Here is a 16,160-nt window from a genome sequence, read left to right as displayed (position 1 = left end):
TCTCATGTCTGCATTCTTTTCATCCCCTTCAGCCTCTCATGTGAATTTATTACTCCTGACTCTTGTTTATTGTCACTCCTTTCCTTAGGGTGGCCCTTTCTTTCATTTGGTTAAGCAGTTTCTGAAAGCTTCATTGTCCTGCAGTTCATCTGCCAAGTAGATCCTGGCTGTTATGATTATAAAACCTCTCCTGCTACCAACTGTGACTCAGCTGCACGGTGGTACCAAGTGTCCTATTTGTGCAAATAGACTTGAAGTAATACATGCTTTTTTTTTTTTGTAGATAATTATTTTTTATTGAAGGGTAGTTGACACACAGTATTACATTACATTAGTTTCAGGTATACAACATAGTAATTCAACATTTATATACATGACAATTCTAGGTACCAGCTATCACCATACCAAGCTGTTACAATATCTTGACTATATTCATTACATCCCGGTTACTTATTATTTTACCATTGGAAGTGTGTACTTTTTTTTTTTTTTTTTTGTGAGGGCATCTCTCATATTTATTGATCAAATGGTTGTTAGCAACAATAAAATTCTGTATAGGGGAGTCAATGCTCAATGCACAATCACTAATCCACCCCAAGCCTAATTTTCGTCAGTCTCCAATCTTCTGAGGCATAACAAACAAGTTCTTACATGGAGAACAAATTCTTACATAGTGAATAAGTTCTTACATGGTGAACAGTACAAGGGCAGCCATCACAGAAACCTTCGGTTTTGCTCATGCATTATGAACTATAAACAGTTCAAATATGAATACTCATTTGATTTTTATACTTGATTTATATGTGGATACCACATTTCTCTCTTTATTATTATTATTTTTAATAAAATGCTGAAGTGGTAGGTAGATACAAGATAAAGGTAGAAAACATAGTTTAGTGTTGTAAGAGAGCAAATGTAGATGATCAGGTGTGTGCCTGTAGACTATGTGTTAATCCAAGCTAGACAAGGGCAATAAAACATCCACGTATGCAGAAGATTTCTCTCAGAACAGGGGGGGTGAGGTTCTAAGCCTCACCTCTGTTGGTCCCCAATTTCTCACCTGATGACCCCCCTGCGACTGTGCCTGTCTTAGGTTGTTCCTCCCTTGAGGAATCTTACCCGTCTCTGGCTAACCAGTCATCTTCCAGGGCCATACAGGGAAATGTAAAGTTGGTAAGTGAGAGAGAAGCCTTATTGTTTGAAATGGTTAGCTTTTTACTTCTTTGCATATTTATGTCCTGTAGCTTCTATGCCCAGCATTTGTCTTGGGGTATCTTTACCACTTGGAAGAATTATGATACTCGGTAAATTTGATATGAGGCACGAATTCTATTTAAGGGTTGTAATTAGGAAGGAAGAAGAAAAGCTATAGAAGTAGCAGGCGGCAGAAAACATGGGAAGATTGATTATTTCTTTGGCATATCTTCTTGTAGAGTAACTTCAGCATGTATAGGTTTTAAGCTACTACTTAAATTGCGCACATACATTAACATAATAGGAGTATAGTTACATAACCAAAGCATACCTGTAATTACCAGCCATCTCCAGTGAAACCAAGAAAAGCAGTTAGGCACCTTAGGCATTTGTGAAAACTTATCTATGATATGGTGGATATTGTCCAACTGAACTTGAACAGTCTGAGAGAAATCAGACAAATTAAAACAACCCATTCCTGGGGAATGTTCACATCCCTTATGTTCTTTTAACAGTAAATAGTCTGTAGTTGTAAGATTTTGGAGCGCTCCAATTTGCACTTCTCCTAATTCTTGATTGAGTTCCAACAGTATAGATCCAGTCAAATTTGTTGTTTTACTGTATGCACAGGCCAGCTTAGATATCTCCTTCCTCATTCCCATGGCAAGTCCAGGAACTGGTGGGATGAGTGCATCTACAGCTGTAGCAGTGCGTGGATCTTTGTTGGGGTTTTTTGATGATCATCTTCTGGCATGAGTCTTCCAGAGAGTGCTGATGTTGGAAGTTCTTTTTCATATCGTATCTTAGTTCATTTTCGGGGTAGCCCAATTAGGCTTTGATCCTCTGTATAAACACAAACAGACCCTTTGCCTACACTTTTATATGTCCTTTATATCATTGTGTAGAACTCATTAGAGGTCACCACATAGGAACTGCATTTTTTTTTTTTAATCATTAATCTACACTTACATGACGAATACTTACGAATACTTTGTTTACTAGGCTCTCCCCTATACCAGGTCCCCCCTATATACTCCTTTACAGTCACTGTCCATCAGCGTAGCAACCTGTTGTAGAATCACTACTTGTCTTCTCTGTGTTGTACAGCCCTCCCCTTTCTCCCACCCCGCTATGGATGCTAATCTTAATACCCCCCTACTTCTCTCCCCCTTATCCCTCCCTACCCACCCATCCTCCCCAGTCCCTTTCCCTTTGGTACCTGTTAGTCCATTCTTGAGTTCTGTGATTCTGCTGCTGTTTTGTTCCTTCAGTTTTTCCTTTGTTCTTATATTCCACAGATGAGTGAAATCATTTGGTATTTCTCTTTCTCTGCTTGGCTTGTTTCACTGAGCAAAATACCCTCCAGCTCCATCCATGTTGCTGCAAATGGTTGGATTTGTCCTTTTCTTATGGCTGAGTAGTATTCCATTGTGTATATGTACCACATCTTCTTTATCCATTCATCTATCGATGGACATTTAGGTTGCTTCCAATTCTTGGCTATTGTAGATAGTGCTGCGATAAACATAGGGGTGCACTGATCTTTCTCATACTTGATTGCTGCATTCTTAGGGTAAATTCCTAGGAGTGCAATTCCTGGGTCAAATGGTAAGTCTGTTTTGAGCATTTTGATGTACCTCCATACTGCTTTCCACAATGGTTGAACAAGTTTACATTCCCACCAGCAGTGTAGGAGGGTTCCCCTTTCTCCACAGCCTCGCCAACATTTGTTGTTGTTTGTCTTTTGGATGGCAGCCATCCTTACTGGTGTGAGGTGATACCTCATTGTAGTTTTAATTTGCATTTCTCTGATAATCAGCGATGTGGAGCATCTTTTCATGTGTCTGTTGGCCATCTGTATTTCTTTTTTGGAGAACCGTCTGTTCAGTTCCTTTGCCCATTTTTTAATTGGGTTATTTGTTTTTTGTTTGTTGAGGCGTGTGAGCTCTTTATATATTCTGGACGTCAAGCCTTTATCGGATGTGTCATTTTCAAAGATATTCTTCCGTACTGTAGGGTTTCTTTTTGTTCTATTGATGGTGTCTTTTGCTGTACAGAAGCTTTTCAGCTTAATATAGTCCCACTTACTCATTTTTGCTGTTGTTTTCCTTGCCCGGGGAGATATGTTCAAGAAGAGGTCACTCATGTTTATGTCTAAGAGGTTTGTGCCTATGTTTTCTTCCAAGAGTTTAATGGTTTCATGACTTACATTCAGGTCTTTGATCCATTTTGAGTTTACTTTTGTATATGGGGTTAGACGATGGTCCAGTTTCATTCTCCTACATGTAGCTGTCCAGTTTTGCCAGCACCATCTGTTGAAGAGACTGTCATTTCGCCATTGCATGTCCATGGCTCCTTTATCAAATATTAATTGACCGTATATGTCTGGGTTAATGTCTGGATTCTCTAGTCTGTTCCATTGGTCTGTGGCTCTGCTCTTGTGCCAGTACCAAATTGTCTTGATTACTATGGCTTTATAGTAGAGCTTGAAGTTGGTGAGTGAGATCCCCCCTACTTTATTCTTCTTTCTCAGGATTGCTTTGGCTATTTGGGGTCTTTGGTGTTTCCATATGAATTTTTGAATTATTTGTTCCAGTTCATTGAAGAATGTTGCTGGTAGTTTCATAGGGATTGCATCAAATCTGTATATTGCTTTGGGCAGGATGGCCATTTTGACGATATTAATTCTTCCTAGCCACGAGCATGGGATGAGTTTCCATTTGTTAGTGTCCCCTTTAATTTCTCTTAAGAGTGACTTGTAGTTTTCAGAGTATAAGTCTTTCACTTCTTTGGTTAGGTTTATTCCTAGGTATTTTATTTTTTTTGATGCAATTGTGAATGGAGTTGTTTTCCTGATTTCTCTTTCTGTTGGTTCATTGTTAGTGTATAGGAAAGCCATAGATTTCTGTGTGTTGATTTTGTATCCTGCAACTTTGCTGTATTCCGATATCAGTTCTAGTAGTTTTGGGGTGGAGTCTTTAGGGTTTTTTATGTACAGTATCATGTCATCTGCAAATAGTGACAGTTGAACTTCTTCTTTACCAATCTGGATTCCTTGTATTTCTTTGTTTTGTCTGATTGCCGTGGCTAGGACCTCTAGTACTATGTTAAATAACAGTGGAGAGAGTGGGCATCCCTGTCTAGTTCCCGATCTCAGGGGAAATGCTTTCAGCTTCTCAGTGTTCAATATAATGTTGGCTGTGGGTTTATCATAGATGGCCTTTATTATGTTGAGGTACTTGCCCTCTATTCCCATTTTGCTGAGAATTTTTATCATGAGTGGATGTTGAACTTTGTCAAATGCTTTTTCAGCATCTATGGAGATGATCATGTGGTTTTTGTCTTTCTTTTTCTTGATGTGGTGGATGATGTTGATGGACTTTCGAATGTTGTGCCATCCTTGCATCCCTGGGATGAATCCCACTTGGTCATGGTGTATGATCCTTTTGATATATTTTTGAATTCGGTTTGCTAATATTTTGTTGAGTATTTTTGCATCTACGTTCATCAGGGATATTGGTCTGTAATTTTCTTTTTTGGTGGGGTCTTTGCCTGGTTTTGGTATTAGGGTGATGTTAGCTTCATAGAATGAGTTTGGGAGTATCCCCTCCTCCTCTATTTTTTGGAAAACTCTAAGGAGAATGGGTATTATGTCTTCCTGGTATGTCTGATAAAATTCCGAGGTAAATCCATCTGGCCCGGGGGTTTTGTTCTTTGGTAGTTTTTTGATTACCACTTTAATTTCGTTGCTGGTAGTTGGTGTGTTTAGATTTTCTGTTTCTTTCTGGGTCAATCGTGGAAGGTTGTATTTTTCTAGGAAGCTGTCCATTTCTCCTAGGTTTCCCAGCTTGTTAGCATATAGGTTTTCATAGTATTCTCTAATAATTTTTTGTATTTCTGTGGGGTCTGTCGTGATTTTTCCTTTCTCGTTTCTGATACTGTTGATTTGTGTTGACTCTCTTTTCTTCTTAATCAGTATGGCTAGAGGCTTATCTATTTTGTTTATTTTCTCGAAGAACCAGCTCTTGGTTTCATTGATTTTTGCTATTGTTTTATTCTTCTCAATTTTGTTTATTTCTTCTCTGATCTTTATTATGTCCCTCCTTCTGCTGACCTTAGGCCTCATGTGTTCTTCTTTTTCCAATTTCGATAATTGTGACATTAGACCATTCATTTGGGATTGTTCTTCCTTTTTTAAATATGCTTGGATTGCTATATACTTTCCTCTTAAGACTGCTTTTGCTGCGTCCGACAGAAGTTGGGGCTTAGTGTTGTTGTTGTCATTTGTTTCCATATATTGCTGGATCTCCATTTTCATTTGGTCATTGATCCGTTGATTATTTAGGAGCGTGTTGTTAAGCCTCCATGTGTTTGTGAGCCTCTTTGCTTTCTTTGTACAGTTTATTTCTAGTTTTATGCCTTTGTGGTCTGAAAAGTTGGTTGGTAGGATTTCAATGTTTTGGAATTTACTGAGGCTCTTTTTGTGGCCTAGTATGTGGTCTATTCTGGAGAATGTTCCATGTGCACTTGAGAAGAATGTATATCCCGCTGCTTTTGGATGTAGAGTTCTATAGATGTCTATTAGGTCCATCTGCTCTACTGTGTTGTTCAGTGCTTCCGTGTCCTTACTTATTTTCTGCCCAGTGGATCTATCCTTTGGGGTGAGTGATGTGTTGAAGTCTCCTAGAATGAATGCATTGCAGTCTATTTCCCCCTTTAGTTCTGTTAGTATTTGTTTCACATATGCTGGTGCTCCTGTATTGGGTGCATATATATTTAGAATGGTTATATCCTCTTGTTGGACTGAGCCCTTTATCATTATGTAGTGTCCTTCTTTATCTCTTGTTACTTTCTTTGTTTTGAAGTCTATTTTGTCTTATATTAGTACTGCAACCCCTGCTTTCTTCTCGCTGTTGTTTGCTTGAAATATGTTTTTCCATCCCTTGACTTTTAGTCTGTACATGTCTTTGGGTTTGAGGTGAGTTTCTTGTAACCAGCATATAGATGGGTCTTGCTTTTTTTATCCATTCTATTACTCTATGTCTTTTGATTGGTGCATTCAGCCCATTAACATTTAGGGTGACTACTGAAAGATATGTACTTATTGCCATTGCAGGCTTTAAATTCGTGGTTACCAAAGGTTCAAGGTTAACCTCTTTAGTATCTTACTGCGTAACTTAGCTCGCTTATTGAGCTGTTATATACACTGTCTGGAGATTCTTTTCTTCTCTCCCTTCTTATTCCTCCTCCTCGATTCTTCATATGTTGGGTGTTTTGTGCTGTGCTCTTTCTAGGAGTGCTCCCATCTAGAGCAGTCCCTGTAAGATGTTCTGTAGAGGTGGTTTGTGGGAAGCAAATTCCCTCAGCTTTTGTTTGTCTGGGAATTGTTTAATCCCACTGTCATATTTGAATGATAGTCGTGCTGGATACAGTATCCTCGGTTCAAGGCCCTTCTGTTTCATTGTATTAAATATATCATGCCATTCTCTTCTGGCCTGTACGGTTTCTGTCGAGAAGTCTGATGTTAGCCTGATGGGTTTTCCTTTATAGGTGACCTTTTTCTCTCTAGCTGCCTTTAAAACTCTTTCTTTGTCCTTGATCTTTGCCATTTTAATTATTATGTGTCTTGGTGTTGTCCTCCTTGGATCCTTTCTGTTGGGGGTTCTGTGTATTTCCGTGGTCTGTTCGATTATTTCCTCCCCCAGTTTGGGGAAGTTTTCAGCAATTATTTCTTCTAAGATACTTTCCATCTCTTTTCCTCTCTCTTCTTCTTCTGCGACCCCTATAAAATGGATATTGTTCCTTTTGGATTGGTCACACAGTTCTCTTAACATTGTTTCATTCCTGGAGATCCTTTTATCTCTCTCTATGTCAGCTTGTATGCGTTCCTGTTCTCTGGATTCAATTCCATCAATGGCCTCTTGCATCCTATCCATTCTGCTTATAAACCCTTCCAGAGTTTATTTCATTTCTGCGATCTCCTTTCTGGCATCTGTGATCTCCCTCCGGACTTCATCCCATTTCTCTTGCGTATTTCTCTGCATCTCTGTCAGCATGTTTATGATTCTTATTTTGAATTCTTTTTCAGGAAGACTGGTTAGGTCTGTCTCCTTCTCTGGTGTTGTCTCTGTGATCTTTGTCTGCCTGTAGCTTTGCCTTTTCATGGTGATAGGAATAGTCTGCAGAGCTGGGACGAGTGACAGCTGGAAGAACTTCCCTTCTTGTTGGTTTTTGGCCCTCCTCTCCTGGGAGAACAGCGACATCTAGTGGCTTGTGCTGGGTAGCTGCACGCAGACAGGGTTTCTGCTTCCTGCCCGGCTGCTATGGAGTTTATCTCCACTGTTGCTGTGGGCGTGGCCTGGTTCGGGCCTCTGCTCCAAAGTGGTGGAGTCGCGTTGGAGGGGGATCGGCCTGGAGGCTATTTATCTCCATAAGGGGCCTCCCTGCTCCCTGCAGCCCAGGGGTTAGGGTGCCCAGAGATCCCCGGATTCCCTACCTCTGGAATAAGTGTCCCGCCCTGCCCCTTTAAGACTTCCAAAAAGCACCCGCCAAAACAAAACGACCACCAAAAAAAAAAAAAAAAAAAAAAAAAAACGTGGCCGCTCGTTTGTCTTTATTCTCTGGTGCCAGCCTCAGGCATCTGCTCACCGGTCTTGCTGCCCTGTTTCCCTACTATTGGGGGCCCTATCCCTTTAGACTTTCAAAAGCGCTCGCCAAAACAAAACAGCAAAAAAAAAAAAAAAAAAATGGTCACTCGCTTTTCTCGTGTCCTCTGGCGCCAGGCCTCCAGTGCCTGCTCACTGTTCTTGCTGCCCTGTTTGCCTAGCATCCAGGGCCCCCTGGGCACGTACTGTGTCTGCACTCTGGCCCGGATGGCTGGGGCTGGGTGCTCGGCAGTCCTGGGCTCCGTCTCCCTCCTGCTCTGCCTATTCTTCTCCCGCTGGGTGCTGGGGGGATGGGCACTCGGCTCCCGCGGGGCCGGGGCTTGTATCTTACCCCCTTTGCGAGGCTTTGGGTTCTCTCAGGTGCGGATGTGGTCTGGATATTGTCCTGTGTCCTCTGGTCTTTATTCTAGGAAGGGTTGTCTTTGTTATATTTTCATAGATATATGTTGTTTTGGGAGGAGATATCCGCTGCTCTACTCACGCCGCCATCTTCCGCCCCGTCTCCATACATGCTTTCTGATAAGAAATATTATGTATGATATACAAAGGTGAATTAACTTATGTTAGTTATATCTACCATGTTTAGATGTCTGCTGTATACCAAGCATGGTGTCAGTCATGTTACCTCTCTAAGCTTCATTACATCCCTGAGAGCAGACATCATCACCCTTGCTTTACAGGAGAGGAAACCAAGGAAAGTGACTTGTTTGGGCTATCATGCTAATAGCCAGTAGCTGGGAGCTGAGCTTTAAATCCAGCTCTGAGACTTCATTTTTCTTATTTAATTTTCTTACTTTCAACAGCAAGGCTCTATTGTAACACATCTAGTCCCTTGAATTAACATTGCATACTTCTATTTCTGCACCATGTATTCAGCCTAGAATATCTTTCTCCCTGCTGCATTATCTGCCTAAATTCTATTTATTATTCATGTTCCCACTCAAGTTTTACTTGGAGATCTCTTCAGCATCTGGTAAATAATTCTTCTTCAGAATTCTTTATTACATAAATTTAGGACTTAATGAGTACTATCTACTTAATGAGTAATATGAATAAATTACAGTAAGTGTAAGAATCTCTAAGTTATAAACAAATATAATTGGCTGTTTCTGTAATGACATCTTTATATTAGTCTCACAGGCTCTGAACTGAAGGAAAAGAAGTAAGATTGATGTGGGAGGATTTGACAAACAAGTGACAGGCTTCTCAGCACAAATGGAATGACCTCAGCAGTACCTCTAGGGATGTTTACTTTCATTTCCTGAGTAGTCTATCTGCCTCTCTAAAACACAGTTTTCACCAGTGTGCCAGAACGTTCTTTTATCAGAAATATTTACACTTCAAAAATAACACTAAATATTGCTATTGTGAATTCATTGTCTAGTATCAACTTTAGAGCTTAAATCTTTTCTTTTTGGGATTGATAAAAAGTAAAACTCATACAGAGACAGAGCAGAGCAGCTTCATTTTGATGAGTGATAATAATATAGAAAAACCTAGCACGTCTCTAACAGACAGATAGGGATTAGAATTTCAAGTGAAGCCACATCTTTAAGTCACCACTGTAAAAACAGCTTTAGGAGAAACCATTATATTACACTAATATAATATTCTGTCTTTTTAACAAAGAATCAAAAAAGGAAGAAACAATTAACTATGAAAAAGTAAAACTCTAGATTTTGTTCTATACAAACATGTTCATTTTTAAGCTAAAAATTAGACTTAGGTGTTCATTCACCTAACCAAGGCAACATATAGTGGGTTATCAGAGGTGATAACATGGGTGGATATTAAATTATGTTCCATATGAGTCAGGTTTGTGGCTGGTATTAGTTTCCTCATTAAAGACCTGGATGTGAATGGAAGGCCTGCTCATTAAGTTTGCAGAGGACAAGTTGATGGTCTTGGAAGATATGAATAACTATTCATTCATTATTCAATATGATAAACTAGAGGAATTATATTTTTTAAGGGTCAAGTTCAAAGGAAAATCTTTAAAAACCTGATACAAAATGAAAACTTAGTAGATATAATATAAGGAAAAGCTGGGCAGACCAAATAGCTATAGATACTGAGGGCCGAACAAGGAAAATGGACCAAAGTGTAACTCCTCTCATTCTATCCTTGAACATTTTTTCCTGGAGCTTCAGGTGCCTCTATATAATTTAATTCCCATTGCCTTCGTGCCTTACAACCTAGTTTTCTCCTAATTACTATATAGGAGTCAATTAAGGCATCACTTTTAGAAAGGATTTCCTGACTTCCCCTCACATCTCCCACAAATTCCATACCCTTCCTCCATGTTTTCAAAGTATCGTCGATAGATCTCTTTTCTAACAATTGCTCCACTGTTTTTTTAACTGTGTACTCCTCAGTCTCTCTTAATAGTCTATAACCTTAGAGTCTTTTATCTTCATAAAGTACCTGGCCCCTAGTGGCTGTTCATTACATATTTTTTGAATGAATGAACAAAGCAGTAATTTTAGGTGGGGGCTTTTAGTTTACATGGAACCATCATTGACTGAAACAGGTTAGAAGAGCTCACCTCTACTCCAAGACACCCATTACCCAGGCTATTTAGGATAATTGTAGAAGCCCTTGAGAGTAATGGCAGAGCAAGAAATCATAAATCTTTGGTTCATGTGTCCTTAGGATTCTTCAGGTTGATCTGTCCTTGATGAAGAGTAGAGAGTCTTTTTTTCCTTAGCTTGGTTTTGTCAGGCCCTTGAAGTGATATTTACACCCCAAAAATAGGAAAAAGGTTCTTGTAAAATAAAGACAAGAATACCTGAAGTATTATGAGTAGTGGCTGATCAGCAAGTCAAAAATTTAAAGAACAGTAAATTATTATTTACTTATATGTAACAATCTAAAGCCTGCAGCTCAAATGAAAAGAAGAAGGTATTCTGATATTCACCCTGAAACCTTTAAATTTTTTCCCCTGATGTTTTTGTCTGTTCTCTTTCCACTTCTTCTTGTTTTCCCCTTTGCATGTCTTTACTGTGGGTCACCCTTAGGTACCACCCTTCTCCCTCTGTGTCTGCTCGGCTCCTCACTTTTACCTGTCTCTGCTCTTGTCCTGTCCTTTTGACATTTCTTCCTATGGCCACATAGAGCTGAAAAACATTGTAAAGACTTTATTGTACTTATTTTATGAAGATTTCTATTTTTTTCCCTGTTTTAAAAGTTAGGTGCATAGATTATTTTACACTTTTTGCTTTATAGCCTTTTATGGGTTTTGGCCATCTCAGATTCAGGGTCCTCCAGAGAAGAAATGTTGCCCACTTCAGATATTACCATTCAAGACCATCCATGTATCCATAGGCCTGTCCTGTTCCAATTGTCCTTTGTCCCAAGAATTTACCCCAGCTTAGTACACAGGCCATGGCCAGTCCAACATCTGAAAAATCAAGTCCAGAGCTAGACTTTTAGATTATAGTACATTATAATTTGAGCAGGACTTTAGATACTACTTAATCTTAAAAGATGAGGAAACTGTGACCCAGAGAGGTCATGTAATTGCTCAAAGCTATGAGGCTGATAAATGACAGATGTAGGGCTAGAACTGGACACAGAGAAGTTTATATGATGGAAAAGTATACTTAATTATATATTAGGATGCTCTACTAGGCTTGGAATAAAAGGAAAGCCTCTCTGCCAAAAAGGGGAATAGAAGAAATAATGAAGTCCCTTAAAAAAATTGAAAACTGTTGGTCATAAGGATCCAGGATCCTACATGCTGTAAAAGAAAACGTATCTGTTGTGTAATTGACATCAGTGTGTATATGCATGTATTCGTAGAAATTTCTGTGATTTGTTTGAATGATCCTTGACCTTGTTGCCTTTAATATTTTTCTTCTTACCCTTATTATAGGTAGGGGTGATTACATATGAATTTTTAGACTTTTTGGTACATTTTGTAATTAAGACTTGAAACAGTCTTTCAAAGGCAGTACAGTCTGGTATAGCAGTTCCCAGTAATATTTTCTTTTCATCAGCTAGTGGAAGCCTCTCCACCTTGTTTGCTATTGGAAGGAGTGCCAGGAAATTTTGTCAAGGTAGCTATCATATGGTGGAGTGACAGAACTGATCCTGCAGGAATGAGGAAGAGGTCATTTTTCTGATCATATTGTAGAAGAGAGTCTGAAGACTGGTGATACTGCCTCTTGCTTAATGTATCAAAAAAGATAAATTCTGAGGACATTTTAAATGACTGTGAGAAAGGACATTGGCATCACAAGAGGAACTGTTTTGTGATTTATCTTGAAATCATCCATGAATGAACAGAGGTAATGGGTGTATCCAGTTAGGTCTAAAATTCACATAAAAAGGAAATGAGATGGTGAGTATGTGGTTCAAGGATGTTTCATAAAAATGAGGATTATGTGCAAGCTTGTACTGTAAGAATTAAGCATTCCTTGCTGTGACACCCAGGTCCTCCTGGTCTTCCCCACAACGTAAGGGAGTCAGAATGCCAGGAATATGCAACTACACGGCCCTGGTAGTGTGATGTGAACGTACCTTCTCAGGCTGAACTGGGTACTGCTGCTGTGTTTTCAAGGTCTGTGAAATAAGGCAGTGGACTAACCTCTCCTTGTGGCCTTGTAGGGTAGTTCCGCTAAAACCCTTTGAAGCCATCTTGTCTCTTTGTAAACTAAGCGGACAAATGATACAACTTTTATGTGCTTGTTCAGGTATTTTTATGAACTAAAGCTGACTGCTGGTTTCATCTCAGGAAGTAGACGTTTTCCTGCTTCTGTCCTAGTGGAAATCATAGCCAAAGCAGAGAAATTTATTCCTGGTCTACGTTGCTTACCAAAGTTGTGTTTACTTGTAATTGATACACATTTATTGAGCATTTGTGCTGTGTCAGGCTCTGAACTAAGTGCTGGATATTAATTAAAGATGACTTAAGTCCTTATCCTCAAAGAAATGATAGTCTTGTGAGCAAATTCATCACTTAGAGTGTTTGAGTCATTGGGTGAATGAGTTTAAGATGTGATAGTAGATAGCCTTTGAGTTTTGACATATTTGAACAAATCAGCCAGCAAGTGAACCATTTCTTCTCTTGTAATGAAGATATTTTAGTAAGAGCTGGAGTTTGTGAGAGATGCTACTTTATGGATTGTTAGCTAATAGACAATTTGTAATTTTAATTACATAGGATTTTCCTTCAAATTCCTTTGCTGGGCTCCTTTCTCTTCTGTGGCTGATAACAATACTGTAGTACACCAAAATAATTCTCTAGGGATTAAATGTTTGAAATATACACATACACAAAAATCAGAGGCCTTCTATTACAGATTCATCCTTAGATGTAAGGCTAATTTAATGCTTAGTATCTTCTTCCTCTCTGTTCATTATTAATTTATAAGTAGTTTTTTTTTTCCAAGGAAATATCATTCTTACATTCCTTCCCACATTGTTGTGTATACAAACCAGCAGAAACTCACTGATGAATACACAGCGGAAATAATGTCAGCGATGCTCAGCAGTGGGCAGCAGTGCTGCTTATTCTTCTTCTTTGTGTTATAGAGATGAACGAAATCAGTCCATCATTGTAAGTGGAGAGTCTGGGGCAGGAAAAACCGTCTCAGCCAAGTATGCCATGCGCTACTTTGCAACTGTAAGTGGTTCTGCCAGTGAAGCCAATGTCGAGGAGAAAGTCTTGGCCTCCAACCCCATCATGGAGGTAAGACAGCAGCAGGCTTTGCCTCGTTATATTCTATGTTAAGAAATGTGCTCAAAAAATTGATTGATGCTGTTAACATCTTACCACTTTTACAGATAGTAACCACACTAGAGGGGGTAAGGATTTAATAATATGAGTAACTGTTGAACCACTGTGCTATATATTTGAAACCAACATAAGATTGTGTATCGATACTTTAAAAAAAGGAGAAAAAAAATTAATTGATACAGCACAGGTCAGAAAGTCTGGGATCTTCCAGCCTCTAAAAGTAAAAAAATACTTTCCATATGTTAATAAGAGATCTAGGAAAAATAAAAATTCAGTAGGGTAGACATTTTGAGTAAAGCCCAGCTATGGAGGAATCTGTTTTATTCCATAATCCTGCATTTTTAACCTTCCATTGAATTGTTGCCTCTAAATTGTTTTCTAAACTTTCTCTTTTCTTAGTTAATTGACTCCTATCTATTGCTCCTTGTACTAGAAGTAACTCATTTCCCGCCAATCCTGAGTTCTTATTTAAGCTGTTTCCAAAACATAGGACTCACTATGCTCCAGCATGAATGAGTTTCATTGTTCCTTTGCCCACATTACTTTTCCTGTACTTAATCCAGCCTGTTTAGCTATAAGTTTTTAATTTTTTTCCAGATTTGCACTATAAACTTAAATCATGATCTTGTAAACATTTTCCTTCTTGTTTCTATCAAGCACATCACACAGATTTAGGTTAGAAAAAGAAATTCAATAGCCGTTAGTTCTTGAGAAAGGAAGAACTGTGAAAAGATAGCCTTTCAAAAGTGGAATATGCATACTAAGTAGAAATGCTAATGCCAAAGTAAATGGACCTATTTGTGTGAGAATTTGAGTATTTTAGGATCTGTAACTAGAGAATTATTTGTCTATTAATATGATCTTAGGAAAGTTACATTCTTGTAAGCAATTCTATTAAATGGAGAAAAATAGGTCTCATTAAATGGAAAGAAATTAGTTTGGACATACAGAAACAAACCTTCTTATTAAAAATTCAAATCAGCATTTTTTATTCCCGTTTTTTTCCCTTTGTCAAGCCTTATTTGACACAGATGGAGTTTAAAAGTGGCCTGGTGCACCTGTGGTACAAGTGGCTTTTGCAATTAACAATCCAGAGGTAATTGTGTCTGGTTTGCAGTGCTGTGTGTGATGCTTAAGGACAGTATGCTGTGGCGCCTAGAGCAGCGGGACTTCTCTTCTTGGGCTCCAAAAGGGCAAGATGTGCTGGGGACGTTAAGGGGCCTCCTGGGCTGGGTGCACTATAGAGAGAGAACTGGGGAGGTTTTCTGAGAGGAGGAAACAGGTGTTTGTGCCCAAAGTGAGTAGCAAAGTTTTTAAGCAAATATGAAGATTTTGAAAGAATTTAAGCTACAGATAGAGTGGTGGATGCCAGTGGCATTAACACTGGGGGAGTACAATCTGTAGAGCCAGTTTTTGGTTTTGGGTCAGAAAACTGGGCTTTGCTTCCTACCTTTACATTGGCTGTTTTTGCTCATGACAATGAATTCTTGATTATTTGGCAATAGTCTAAGTCATTCTTAGGCCCTGAAATAGAATATCCCAATCTCTTGATTGTGATGATATCAGGGAATCCCATCTCTTCTGGGCCTGCACCATATAATAATGTAAGTCTGGAATGAACCTTCTAGAACATGTGAAGTGGAATGAAATATTTTATAACCTTTTTATATTCTCTTTCAAAAAATAGCTACAATGGTTTTTCTACAATACAGATTTCAATTGTGTTAGCAGTAGTCTTCTTAAAAATTTGGAATGGCCACAGATGATTTTTAGTATGCATTTATAAGGAATTTACCCTGTTTGCTAGATGAATGAAAAGAAGACATCAGTTACACATAGTTACTTCCTTCTATGTTACTGTTTAGTTTCTCTAAGGAATTTGGATTAAGACACTTTCGTAAAGAGAGAATTAATTTTCAGCAACTACAAATGAAGGCATCCCAATTTAAATGATTAAAATGGAATATGGGGCTGAAGAATAGTAACAGAGTTTACAGTTACAGGGAGAAAACATAGGTAAAATATTGACTATGTGGCCTAGACAATTTAAACCTGCCTCAAGACTATGTCTTTATATCAGGGCCCTTAATGTGATGTCAAGAAAGGCATGTCTGGGTCTCCAGTGATCTGCTAAAACTTCTCATGGGGTAACAAACATCCTACATGGTTAACATCACAGGCCAGTGGCTAAGGAGATTTCTACTCATCCTTTAGAAATGAGTTCCTCATCCTCAGTATAGGCTCCTTTTTCAAAATACAAGTGTACAGAGAAATGATTCTTTTTTACTCTATTTTATCACGTTTTCTTTTTCTCTTATTTCTCCTGGAAGTTTTCATCCTAAGATGGGGACAGGGAAGAACGCTGGGGCACACTGGGTCTTAATTGTTCTTTTTCATCTTCAATAGCTGTAGTTGAAGATTTTTGTTTTCAGTTAGTAAAGAAGAGTAATCAACTTGGCATTTCGTTAAAGTTAATAGTAAAATCAAGACCACAAAACTCCTTTCCTTTAGCAGTTTTTTACCATTTCAAACGAAAATCGCATTAAGGAAAGTTGTTGTAA

At 38.7% G+C, this 16,160-nt stretch overlaps 1 protein-coding gene across 4 annotated transcripts in view; it reads left to right on the top strand.

Annotated features, from left to right (window-relative positions):
• The window catches only part of MYO5A (myosin VA), a 183,303-nt gene that overhangs the window by 74,271 nt on the left and 92,872 nt on the right, over positions 1 to 16,160 (top strand). For all 4 annotated transcript variants that reach the window (XM_057488808.1, XM_036917754.2, XM_036917753.2 and 1 more), the window contains exon 5: positions 13,395 to 13,551. In XM_057488808.1, the coding sequence (XP_057344791.1) occupies positions 13,395 to 13,551 (157 nt within the window). The remainder of the gene's footprint in view (positions 1 to 13,394; positions 13,552 to 16,160) is intronic.

Source organism: Manis pentadactyla, chromosome 11 (assembly GCF_030020395.1).
Source record: "Manis pentadactyla isolate mManPen7 chromosome 11, mManPen7.hap1, whole genome shotgun sequence".
Lineage (NCBI taxonomy): Eukaryota > Metazoa > Chordata > Mammalia > Pholidota > Manidae > Manis > Manis pentadactyla.
Note: the sequence above shows the minus strand (reverse complement) of the source record. Positions and strands in the feature narration are given on the sequence as shown.